A 12442-nucleotide genomic window follows, 5' to 3' on the forward strand; every position below is an offset into this window, starting at 1 on the left:
GTGGAATGTCCATGAATGTAAATTATATTTATTTTTATACTTTAATTTTCACTAGTTTTGCTTCTAGGCAAAAGGCAAAATAAACTTTTCATCTTAAAAGAAATCTCATTTGATTTTTTATTTACCAAAGAAAGGACTTTTGAAAAGTATGTGGCCAAGACATTAATATTGTAATATGATAATTTTTTACAATTACAAGACCCATGAAAGGTATATCCCACTATTTAATATGTAACCTGTAACATTAGCCCCCTGGCATTTGATTTTGCATGAGTTGGACTTTTCAGAAGGCAAAAGTTCACTGGAGCTGGAAATGTCTTAGCTGGATCGAATGGGAGAGAATGCTCAGGTTGAAGCTCACACCAAGCTGCTGACTTGCACAGCGTTAAGAATCCAACCACTGCTGCTGCCTGGTCATCTAACGTGAGCATAGTCCAATGGTCCTCATTTTTACCTCTTATCGAGGAGATACTACATTTGATAATCTACAAGGCAGTGTGAGAACAGCCTCTCCCTTTTCCAGTGGCCACCCTTTGCTCTTGTTTATTATGTACATTGACTGGGAACTCTTTATTACTCATACTGAGCTGAAAACAAGGACCCATTCTGGAGATGAAGATCTTTTTTTCTGTCAGGTGTCACTGTCCCATGAACAACCACACACAATCCCCCTCCTACCCCCAAATGAAGAGTAATAGTTATAAAAAAAAAATAAGCAAGTGAAGTTGGAATGCTATCTGTAACAGACCATAGTGGGCATACATGTAGGTTATAAAAATTAAAAAAAAAAAAGACTTTCAGTCATGGAATGCAGCAAATCCGATTGGGGTATGGTGCAGTGGAGTCACATCGGTTAGGTTCTAAAGGACAGCTCTGAGAACAAATACCATGTCTAACCAAAATTATACTTGACAGTAAAATATTACCTTTTCACTTATTTATTTAATCTGTTCCCCTTTGGTCAGTTTCTCTATGGCTTTCAACGCAGTTTCTTGAGGTGGTTGACAAAGTTGCCACCAGAAGCGTGGTTTTGCTTCTCAGCCTATGGTGGGAAGACTCCCCTTTCACACTTTACATAACTTACAACAGCCTGTTTCAGGATTACCTCCATTATCTGTGTAACACACCTGACATGATTAAAGAGTTCAGAATCAGTGGGTGTGCCCGAATGTGCTGAGGAGCGCACGCTGTTGCTCTGCCGCTGCTTGTGTTCTATGCCCCTCCCCACCTTCACCACCCACAACGATCACAGCCCCTTCTGCATCCAGAGACCAGCAGCAGTGCCACCCAGGGACTTGTTAGAAATGCAGAAGCCCAGGCCCTGCCCCAGAGCTGAATCAGAACCTGCCTTTAAGATCCCCGGGTGAGTCTGTGCAATTCAAACGGGAGAAGCCCTGCTTTATGATACACTGCATCGTCTGTGGCCCTGGAAAGAAAAGCTCTGAAATCAGAAAGGTCATAGAAGTTACAATATGATTTTTCAGCCTGCCAAGTGAGTGATGTACTGCTTCAACTGAGTGCTGACCATTTGCCGGGCATTTGATAATCATCTCCCTTCACCTCGGTCAGAATTATCCTAACTTCACAGCTGAAGAAACTAGGACTCAGCGTGCTAAATAAACTGCGTATTCCGTTAGAGGGTTAGGGTATGTTCTACTGCCTTTTCCTGAGGAGATTTTTGAGAATGTGGTTTTCTGACCTCCTCCTGTCAGAAAAGACACTTCAAGGAAAAAGGGAAAAAAGTGAGGATCAGATGCCTTGTGATTAACCAACTGTTAACCAACAGTCACCCCCGTTAGATCTCCCCTGTTAAACTAGTAGTCAGGTCTGGAGTCAGGTCAAATCCCGGTTGCCGTAATTTCAGAGGTTTGCAGTGGGGAGTAAATGAAGAGTGAACGCAAAGTGCTCAGCACAGGGCGTGACACATGCTTACTATGGCAACCATTTAGTAAAATATCCTGTGATTTTTTTTTTTTTTAATCAGAGAAAACTAGACTAGACTAGAGCACGGAAGTTGTGTAGTGGAAACGGACATCCACCTTCATAGAAACGTACGGCTTCGCCAAGTGGGGTGAAATGCTGACCCCGATTTCTCCAGTTAGTTTAGTTCCAGTCGAAAGCTGTCCCATTTGGATCTACGGCAGCCCTTAGAGACCCAGGTTGTTAGTCCTGGGAGGTGGGTACGGTAAGTGCCTAAATTCCCCGGTGCACGGAGGTGGGCGCAGTGTCTTGCAGAGGGGGCGTGGCTTACCCAGCCAAACTGCTAATTAGCCGCAAAAGCACGCGCAGGCTGGACGCTGTTCCCACCCCAGCCGCGGTTAGCGTCTTCTCTCCGCAGGTGTCTGGATTCTTCACCGCCTCCAGAGGGCGCCGGCTGGCCAGGCGGCCACCTGCCGCAAGTGCCAGCTCATCGTGTCTGCGCTGCGGCACCAGCAGCCACAAGGCCTGCGGTGCCCTTCTTAATCATGGCCGCCCGAGCGGCAAGGCCCGTGCCTTGCGGGAGGGCGCCCCGCCCCTCACAAACATGGCGGCCCTGACCCTGCGGGGAGGGGCGTCCGCCCCTTACAAACATGGCCCCCTGGAGGGGCGTGGTCTGGAAGGGCGAATTGGGCTGGCGGTGCCAGAAGTAGCGGTCATGTGACTGGGAAGATGGCGGTCTTTCCTTGGTAAGAAGGAAGCGGCGGCTGGGCTTAAGGGAGGTGGTGTCCTTCGTTGTTTCTGGGATTCTGTCTCTGTCTCGGTGTGTGTCTCTGCGAGGGAGTGTGTGAACTGCTTTCTGTTGGGTTTGGTGGAGTCTCCCACCCCATCTCCTGGTGGTCTTGACCACAGATCCCCGGCCGCTACCCGGGTTCAGAGGACCTCCCTGAAGCCGGACGGGTGGGATCTTGGTCCCCTCCTCCGCTACCTCTCCCCGCGCCTTCCACGCCACCCTCTCCATTCATTCCCTAAAAAAAGCTCAAGTTCCCCGGCCTCCGCTTTCCCAGAAGTTGGCGCGGGTTCTGGGGGAGCTGGCTGCAGAAAATGGTGGGCTCAGCTCTGGTCTGGACGACTCGGAAGACCTGGCAGTTTTCTGAATGACTGGGCTCATCTAGAGGAGACTTGCTTTTCTCATCTGTGAAATGGCTGCCATTCATCCTACTCTGTGCAGGGCCCTGCACTGGGCATTCACGATACACAACCCTCAGACGTACTCCTTGGCATCAAGGAGCTGACAGTTTAGTGGAGCAGATAAGCTTCTGAATAGAAGGATATCCAAAGAAGGCATTGGGGATTAGGCACACCTGGCGGCTTGGGGAAGGTTTGAGAGAGGAAGAGCCTTAAATTGGGTTTTGGAGGATGAATAGGAGGTCATCAAGAAGAAGCTAATGGCGCGTTCCAAGGCGGCTGGGCCTGTCGGCCTCTTGTGGCTGGAGTAGCTAGGAGTGATTGGCGCTTCAGGCTCCAGCTGCTTCTACGGGTGTGTGAAGAACCGGAGCAAGATGTGATGGTAGTAGTGGAATTATTTGGGCACGTGAGAAAGGGAGATTATTTTCTGATCTTTCTCTGCAAATGATGCAAAGTGGTTTACATTGAATGAGTGAGTGAGTGAGCAAATGAAAAAATATACAGCCCTGGACCTTAGAAATAACCAGATACATACTTCTGATTTTATGCTTGATAAACAGCGGTCTTTCTCTTGTTCCCTTCACATGTCTAACTCTTTAAGAGTCTTCCTTCAAAAGTCTCGGTATGCTAAATCAGGATTGGATGCCAGTGAGTTCTTATATGACCTGCCTTGAGTTTTCTTTGACCTAGTCATGCAAAACCCCTTTTAGGAAATCACTAAGGCTTATATACCAAAACATATAGCTTCAATGCACTTATCTGGCTGGAATTTTGTAATCAGAAGATCCAGGAAGATGCTGTTTAATCCCAGTGCATTTTTACCTTTGGTATACTTTACAGTGAGAGGTGCTGTTAGCCGTTTAGCATCTAGGGTCTCCACAGTTCCTAGTCTGACTGTGCTCTAAACACTTCTGTCTGTGGTAGCATGTGTTCATCTTTCAGTTTGCCCATAGACTTGATGCTTCTTAAGTTAAAGGGGCTGAGTTTTAACCATCATTGTATCTCCAGAGCCTGGCATGGAGCTTGGCAGATAGTAGGTGCTGAGTAATATTTATGGAATGAATGAGGAGACTGAGGAGGCCCTCAGAGGAGAAACGTGTTTCTGTCATTAAATTTGACATTTATCAAGCCTTTATCTTGTGCCAGGCACTGTGCTAAGTGCTGAACGTGCAACATCTCATCTCCTAAAAAACCCATTTTTCAGATAAGAAAGTGGAGACAGAAAGATGAAGCAGTTCATTTAGCTTTATAGCCTGCAAGGAGTACTGAGGTTTGGAACTCAAACCTGTGATCTTTTTTTTTTTTGGCTGCGTTGGGTCTTTGTTGCTGCACGCGGGCTTCAGTAGTTGCAGTGCACGGGCTCAGTAGTTGTGGCTCATGGGCTCTAGAGCACAGGCTCAGTAGTTATGGTGCACAAGCTTAGTTATTCTGTGGTATGTGGGATCTTCCCAGACCAGGGATCGAACCCGTGTCCCCTGCATTGGCAAGCGGATTCTTAACCACTGAACCACCAGGGAAGTCCCAAACCTCTGATCTTAATCATTATTGTCATATGGCCCTACAGTCTAGGTCCCGGGCTGAGATTCCTGGGTAGCAGGGTTCCTGAGTCCTGCTGTGTTGTCATGGGTCTCCCCAGAATGCCTCTTCTCACCCACACTTTTTGTTATTACTGACCTCACCTGTGAGATGTCCAGTGCACTGTGGATTACATTTCCTGTTCAGTCCTATGGTCATAGCACTGTTAAAAATACCATTCTTTGGAGTCAGAATTTCTACATCATTTTAAGACTCTATTGGGGAGGGGGAGTATATTGTGATTGGGGGATAAAAAACTGTGTGGCCAGATTATGTCATTAGTAATTAAAAAGTCACTTGAGGGCAAGGGCGGCCCGACCCCCCAGGCGGCCATCCAGAGGCTTCGGGACACGGAGGAGATGCTAAGTAAGAAACAGGAATTCCTGGAGAAGAAGATCGAGCAGGAGCTGACAGCCGCCAAGAAGCACGGCACCAGAAACAAGCGCGCTGCCCGCCAGGCACTGAAGCGCACGAAGAGGCACGAAAAGCAGCTGGCACAGATCGACGGCACACTGTCAACCAGCGAGTTCCAGCGAGAGGCCCCGGAGAATGCTAACACCAACACCGAGGTGCTCAAGAACATGGGCTATGCCGCCAAAGCCATGAAGGCTGCCCACGACAACATGGACATCGATAAAGTTGATGAGTTAATGCAGGACATTGCTGACCAGCAGGAACTTGCAGAAGAGATTTCAACAGCTATTTCAAAATCTGTAGGGTTTGGAGAAGAGTTTGACGAGGATGAGCTCATGGCAGAATTAGAAGAACTAGAACAGGAGGAACTAGACAAGAATTTGCTGGAAATCAGTGGACCGGAAACAGTCCCTCTACCAAATGTTCCTTCTATATCCCTACCATCAAAACCCACCAAGAAGAAGGAAGAGGAAGACGACGACATGAAGGAATTAGAGACCTGTGCTGGATCCATTTAACTGGTCCAGCGCGGGCTGGGCCCAGACAGACTCTGGTGGCCTGCGAGGCGGGCAGGCCGTGGTGCAGGCAGGTTCCATCGCTCTCGAATCTCCCTCCAAAGCAGTAGGGCTGCATCACTGCTCACTCTGCATAGCATGGTCTGCACCCAGTGGTACGGGTTGGGGGGAGGGGGGTGGGGGGCTGGGAGGTGCCTGCTGTTTGTAATGTTGAATTTCTGTAAAATAAACTGTATTTGCAAATCCAAAAAATACAAAAAGTCACTTGAGAATTAAAAAGCAGTTATTGGATTTCGGTATTTCCAGTATAAGGAGATTAATTTGGTAACTGGTAGTAGGATTTCTACACATTCATGTTACCCAATGTAAATCATTTAAAAATAGGGCAGTGTCAACCTTTAATGTGCATATCAGTCACCTGGGGATTTTGGAGAAAGGCAGACCCTGATTCTGTAGGGCTATTTCAGTACTCCCCAGGTGATGCTCTTGTTGGTGATCTGTGACTCACACTTGGCGTAGCCAGAGGCCAGACCAAGCTAGGAGTGGAGGTATGAAATGTTGGCCTTTTTTCTGTGGCAGCTGCCAAGGAGCCAGACCACCCTTTCGCATTGCTGGGAGTTGGGGGTCTTTTTACCAGCTTACCAGCTACGTTCGCGGGAAGAAGAGTAAGGCTTTTTGAGAAAATGCCCACTAGAGGTCACTGTTAGCCTTACCAAAGACCCAGGCATTGAAGAAAATGCTTTTAACATCTCAACCTATAGGAAACACTAGGGAACTGAGAGCAAATTTGAGGAAATAACGGAAGAAATGGTTGAAAAATCGAAATAGCAACCTGACATGGACTTACGGCAAGGGTAAATGTTTCCTTCCCTTTTGTTTTTTAAAGGTTTGTCCAGAACAAGTATTTTTTCCCCCAAAGAATTCCCTCCCCTCACACTTAAAAAAAAAAAAAAAACATTTCAAAGGTCAGTCCTTAAAAAAAAAAAAATTGCTTTTTCAAATTCTCAAGTTGACCTATAGATGATCTGTAGAACTACTGAATCCTAGAGGCAGGCCGCCTCGGTTTGCATCTGTCTGTATCACTTGCTAACCTCTCACAAGTTACCAACAGCCTCAGCTTCTCCATCTGAGAAATAAGCATAATCATAGTACCTACCTCATAGGATTGATTAAATGAGGAAATAGAGGTAAAGGGCTTGTCCTGTATCCTGGTATATAGTGTCAGGGAGAGGAAATTCCCCCTCCTACTCTCTTGAGTTCTTGTGGCTGGACCAATAATAAAATTGACACAAGGTAAATTAATGGGAGAAAAAGAAACAAATTTTAATTTGTGTGTTCTGGAGGTCTCATAGATACAGGACCTAAGAAGTGGCTGAAACAGGCAGCTTTTATACTTTTTAGACAAAAAAACTAAATTTGTGAGGAATTGACAGAACAAAGAAAGTTGGGCTTTGGGTGCTTAATTAGTGAAGAATCTAAACAGCAGTCTTGTGGTATTAAAGAAATAACAAGGTTCGTTTATATAGGCTTCTTGGCCCTGAGTCCCCATCTCTGGCGACAAGGGTGTCCTTCTACCTCCAGATGCAGGTGGGCATCTTTCACAGGAGAGACTTATTTCCTGCCTTCAGGGAGACAGAGAGGAGGGTCAGAGTGTCCCTCTACATCAGCTCTTCCTTAAGTTTCTTAAGTAACTTTAATTCAAGATAATCAATATGCTATATTTGGGGGTGGCCCGCTGTGGGCCCCAGCAATAATAAGCACATAATAAATGAGAACTGATCCTTGGTTGTTGTGTATCAAGTCATACTGCTCTTTTGATACTATCCTTTTTTTAGCTGTTGATTCGTTAATAATTATTATGGCGATGAACAACACATTTGCAGTTGAATTTCAGGTCAGATTACATTTCTACTCATTCTATTAAATTAACTTTTCAAAATTCTATTGATAAAGTTAAGAGTGATCTGAAAGGAGGAAAAGTATAAGTTGATTTTTTAAACTCCATTATGGCTGTTGATGACTAGACTTCCAATTTATTCTTTGGGGTTTTGTTTGTTTTATAAATCAAGGCTTGGCTGGTAGCATATTAAAAGGAGTTTGGAAGAATATTTCATAAATGAATTCAACTGAAATATTTTTGGAAGATGAAGACAGTATATATTTAGTAAATGTAACCCAAAGGGACTAGGCAGTGTATTGTGGTAGGGGTTTTCCTTTAAAAACAAAAAACAAGTAGAGGCCGGTCTATATTGTTAACTAGCTTTTCTCCTTTCCTACACTCGAAGCGAAATTTATTTAGAAAGGGATGGAAGCGAAATTACATGGGCTCTCAGTTCTTTTGTACCGTGTTAGATGTCTGAGTAGGTGGGGTTTATTGAGTAAAGCTGATTAATTGCAAGGCACAGTTAGATTTGGGGTTCATACACATATTAATGAAGTCAAGGAGCTGAGAATGGGGGTGGGAATGGGGGGGCGTGGAAGGGATGAATTCAAGGCATCTGGAGGCCAAGGAAACAAAGGGGCCAGCTTCCTGTGCTCTTTGAAACTGAGTTTTCCAGGTTTTTAAGCCTGTTTGCCGTTTGGTCAGCCATTTTGTCTTTAAGTCATTCCTCTCCTCTTGAATTTTACTGTAAGCATTCAAGAGAAGCCAAGCTGCACCTTCAACACTTTGTTTAGAAATTTCTTCAGCCAAATATCCAAATTTCATGGCTCACAAGTTCTGCCTTCCACAAAACACCAGGACACGGACTAATTCAGCCAGGCTCTTTGCTACTTTATATCAAGGATTGCTTTCCTCCATTGTCCAAAAGCGTGTTCCTCCTTCTGTATGAGGCCTCATCAGAATGACCTTTACCTTCTGCGGTTCTACCAACATTCTGTTTACCCCCACTTAGGTATTCTCTAAGGAGGTTGAGGCTTTCTCTGCAGCTTTCGTCTCTTTCTGAGCCCTCACAATAATCACTGGATAATCAGTCCATTCACGGTAGTGGCTTTTTCTAGCACATCCTTCAGAACTTTTCCAGCCTCTACCCATTATCCAGTTCCAAAGCTGCTTCCATATTTGTTATACTGGCACTCCGCTCCGGGTACCAGTTTTCTGTCTGAATTCGTTTGGGCTGCTGTAATGAAATACCACAGATTGGTTTTCCTTTTTTTTTTTTTTTTTTTTTGGTTGTGCTGTATGGCATGTGGGATCTTAGTTCCCCAACCAGGGATTGAACCTATGCCCCCTGCATTGGGAGCACAGAGTCTTATCCACTGGACCACCAGGGAAGTCCCCCAGACTGGTTTACTTATCAACAACAAAATTTAATTTCTCACAGTTCTGGAGGCTGGAACTCCAGGATCATGATAGCAGCATGGTCAGGTGAAGGCAATCTTCCTGGCTCACAGCCAGCACCTTCTCACTGTGTCTTCACATGGTGGAAGGGGCTGGGGAGCTCTCTGGAGCCTCTTTTATAAGGGTACTAATCCCATTCATGAGGGCTGTACCCTCAAGATGTAAGTACCTCTCAAAGGCTCCACCTACTAATACCTTTTGTGGGTTAGGATTTCAACCTGTGAATTTTAGGGAGACAGATTCAGATCGTAGCACCTCTCCTGCCTTTTATGTTCTAGTTCTCATGCATTTTAATTCTATATATATTTTAAACACCGTAAGAAGTCGATATTTAGTTTTACCTACACCTTTATGTTTGTATGCTCTTTAGTGTATATATATAGTATATATGCATATGTACACATATATGCGCATATATATATGTATATATACATGTTAGCATATATTTTTTGCTTTCAGCTGGGATCATTTTCCTTCTACTTTCAGCATTTAAAAAAAAAACTAAGGTGTGGTTCTGCTGCTGCTGCTGCTGTTCTCCTTTTTCTTTGACTGGAAACTTCTTTCTTTTGCCCTAATGTTCACAGAGTAGTTTCACTAGGTCTAGAATTCTTGGTTGGGAATTATTTTCTTACAGTACTTTAAAGGTATCATTCCTTTGTCTTGTGGCTCTCATTTCTGTGCTGAGATAATAATCTTTACTGTTGTCCTTTGAAAATAACATATCTTTATTCCTTTTAAGAAATCCTCTCTTTATAGTTTTCAGCCATTTTACTATGAAGGCCCTAAGTATGGTTGTTTTTTGTTTTGTTTCTGTACTGGTCTTGCTTGGGGCACAAGCGTTTCTTGAATCTGCGAATCAGTGTCTTTTTAGTTGGGGAAAATTTTTAGCTATTAGCTCTTCAAATACTGCTCTGCCTGTTCCTCCTCTCTTCTTTGGAATTCAAATCGTATGTGTGTTAGACCTTTCTTCATGTCTCTTATGCACTCTTCTGTGCTTTTCATCTTTTTTCCTCTCCATGCTTCAATGTGGGTGATCTCTCCCCTTTTATGTTCCTTCTCACTAATCCCTTCACTTGTTAAGCCTCCGCAAGACTGATGAAAACTCTCTGCTCTTCATCTACTTGGCTTATTCCTCCTGCTCTTCCACAGCTTAATTGGAGAATACTTTGAGGGGAAACCAGGACCGAATCTCTCACTTCTCTGCACTGCCTTCTCTTCAGAATCTCTTCCTTCAAGCCCTGGCTGTCTCCATAGCCCTGAACCCTAGTTTATCTCTACAGCCCTGTGAGTTTTCCTTAAAGCTTCTTTGGCTACTCTGCACCCTAGCAGCTGCCCTCTGCCTGGCTCTTGTCCCATGCCAAGAATCAAAATGCTCTGTGAGAGATAGCTGGGCAAGAAAGTTGGCTTCACTTCAGTGAGCTTCCCTTTGTTCTGGCTTCTGTCCTCACAGGTCTTGTTTGCCTCGGCAGCTCCTTATACCTTCAAACTGATTTAAAAAAAAATGTTTTTTTTACTTTACCACTTCTTATTGGTCTTGGTAAAAATACTGTTCCACTGTAAACTGTCTCATCGATGAGGAAGTCTCAGCAAGAAGTTGTTAGTGTGTATGCATCTCCAACTAATTGGTTTCTGGGTTTTGCTGTTTACCAGGCATTCCAGGAACAGGAACTACAAGGCTGAGTTTGCATCATGCCGGTTGGAGGCTGTACCACTGGAATTTGGGGACTATCACCCACTGAAACCCATAACTGTAAGTTTTGTCAAGGGTCCCTCTGTGACATTCTTACTCCATAAAATTATAGACAGTATTCCTGGGTCTTCCTCATTTTGCCAGTGGTAGGTGCTTTTGCATATTTAAATCAACCAGTTTGTTCTCTGCCCCATTTTTTTTGTGATGTTGGTCTCACCCACCATCATTTTTATTCCCTTTCTCATATTAGTGAGGTGATCACGCATATGGGATGCCGTTGTTCCTGATTTGGAGGTGTAAACAAAATACTTCTTAACTTGCCTATTTGGAATATTAAGATCACTCTAATTACTAATGTAAGGTGCTGTCCTGAATAGCATCTTAGTCTATCTGTGAGTTTATTTAAAAAACAAAACAAAAGGCAAGCAAGAGTCATAGATTGTCTCATCTGAGTTAGCACTTTTTTATTAACAAGTAATAGAAGCTACGTGGCTGTCATCATGGGTGGGATGAGGTTGACAGATGCCACTAGACACTGAGGACGTGACGTTTCTGAATGGCAGAGAACCTGAGAACACAGAGGTGATTACATAAAGCAGGAGATCACAAGACCAAGCTTCAGTCTCCCAGGGCCCCTCAGATCCCCACGGGCTTGAGTGGCTGCGGCTGAGCCACCAGTGAGTTGGTTCCAATCTCAGGAGCTCAAACCCAACAGCAGGGAGAGTGTCTTCTCTGCATTTTCTGTTTGCCCAGTTGGGTTATGTGTCCTTCCCTGAATCAACCCTGGTGACTGGGGTGTAGAATATGCTGATTGGTTGGGTTGGGGCTCCTGCCCACCCTGGGAGCCAGGAGCAGAGTTCACTCCACCAGGCCTTTAAGAGCTGAAAGTCAGGCAAGGCTGCCTTCCCAAAGAAAATGTGGACTGTTGAGGCTGGGAGATGGAGGAATGGAGGCCAGGCAGACAGGAACAACAGACATGCACCAGTGGGAGGCACTTCAAGTTACCTAGGGTTAGTGTCAGACTCCACAGGTGTAGGGCATGGTCTTCAATAAAACTGCCCTAGCTTCAGACTCCAGCTGTAAACTTGGGGGTCCCCAGGCCACCTGCACTTCTGACCAACTGGCTACAAATCTAAGGGTTTCCGGCGACCTCCCTCAGGTTTGATAATTTACTAGAACAACTCACAAAACTCAGAAAAGTGAAATACTTATGCTTATATTTTTATTATAAAGGATGCACATGAGGACCAGCCAAATTAAGAGACATATAGGGCAAGGGGGAGGGTCCCAAATGCAGAGCTTCCTTGTCCTCTGCCTGTGGAGTCAGGGTGTGCATCACCTCCCAGCGCATCATGTGTTCAACTGGGAACCTCCACTGAGCTTTGGGGTCCAAACTTTTTATTGGGGTTTTATGACACACATGATGGATTGATTCCTTGGCCACATGATTGAATTTGATCTCCAGCTTCCCTCCCCTCTGCTGAAGTGAGATCTCTTTCATCTTTTGATAGGTTTATTGTCCATCTGTGGTGAATTAGCCTGAAAATTTTTTATCATAGTAAACCTTTAGACAGATCTGTTATATTCTACAGTGAGGGTTATCGCCTGGCTGAAAGTCCGAGCCCTCTAATCACATGTTTGGTCTTTCAGCATCCTCGCATCAGCATAAACTCAGGTGTGATCGAGGGGCTCATGAATGACTGATGCTCCAGGGACTTGGAGTCTCCTTTCCAGGAACCGGGGACAGAGGCCAAATTCTCTTTTATCCGACGCCCTCTCTCCTTCATGCTGTTACAGCCTCTC

At 44.9% G+C, this 12442-nt stretch overlaps 2 protein-coding genes across 5 annotated transcripts in view; both read left to right on the top strand.

The window, feature by feature from the left end:
• The first annotated feature begins 2613 nt into the window (after window positions 1-2613).
• Window positions 2614-12442, top strand: part of VPS35L (VPS35 endosomal protein sorting factor like) — a 129414-nt gene continuing 119585 nt past the window's right edge. For 2 of the 4 annotated variants that reach the window (XM_060122554.1, XM_060122555.1), the window contains exons 1-2: window positions 2619-2666; window positions 10600-10699. In XM_060122554.1, the coding sequence (XP_059978537.1) occupies window positions 2650-2666; window positions 10600-10699 (117 nt within the window). In that variant the 5' untranslated portion in view covers window positions 2619-2649. Of the gene's footprint in view, window positions 2667-10599; window positions 10700-12442 lie in introns of all 4 variants that reach the window. The other 2 variants (XM_060122556.1, XM_060122557.1) reach the window with 2 other exon arrangements.
• LOC132504863 (charged multivesicular body protein 4b-like) lies at window positions 2708-5663 on the top strand. Its single transcript, XM_060122572.1, has one exon. It carries the CDS (start codon window positions 4953-4955, stop codon window positions 5610-5612), a length of 660 nt encoding a protein of 219 aa, XP_059978555.1. The 5' UTR covers window positions 2708-4952; the 3' UTR covers window positions 5613-5663.

The sequence above is a fragment of the Lagenorhynchus albirostris genome, chromosome 15 (genome assembly GCF_949774975.1).
Source record: "Lagenorhynchus albirostris chromosome 15, mLagAlb1.1, whole genome shotgun sequence".
Classification (NCBI taxonomy): domain Eukaryota; kingdom Metazoa; phylum Chordata; class Mammalia; order Artiodactyla; family Delphinidae; genus Lagenorhynchus; species Lagenorhynchus albirostris.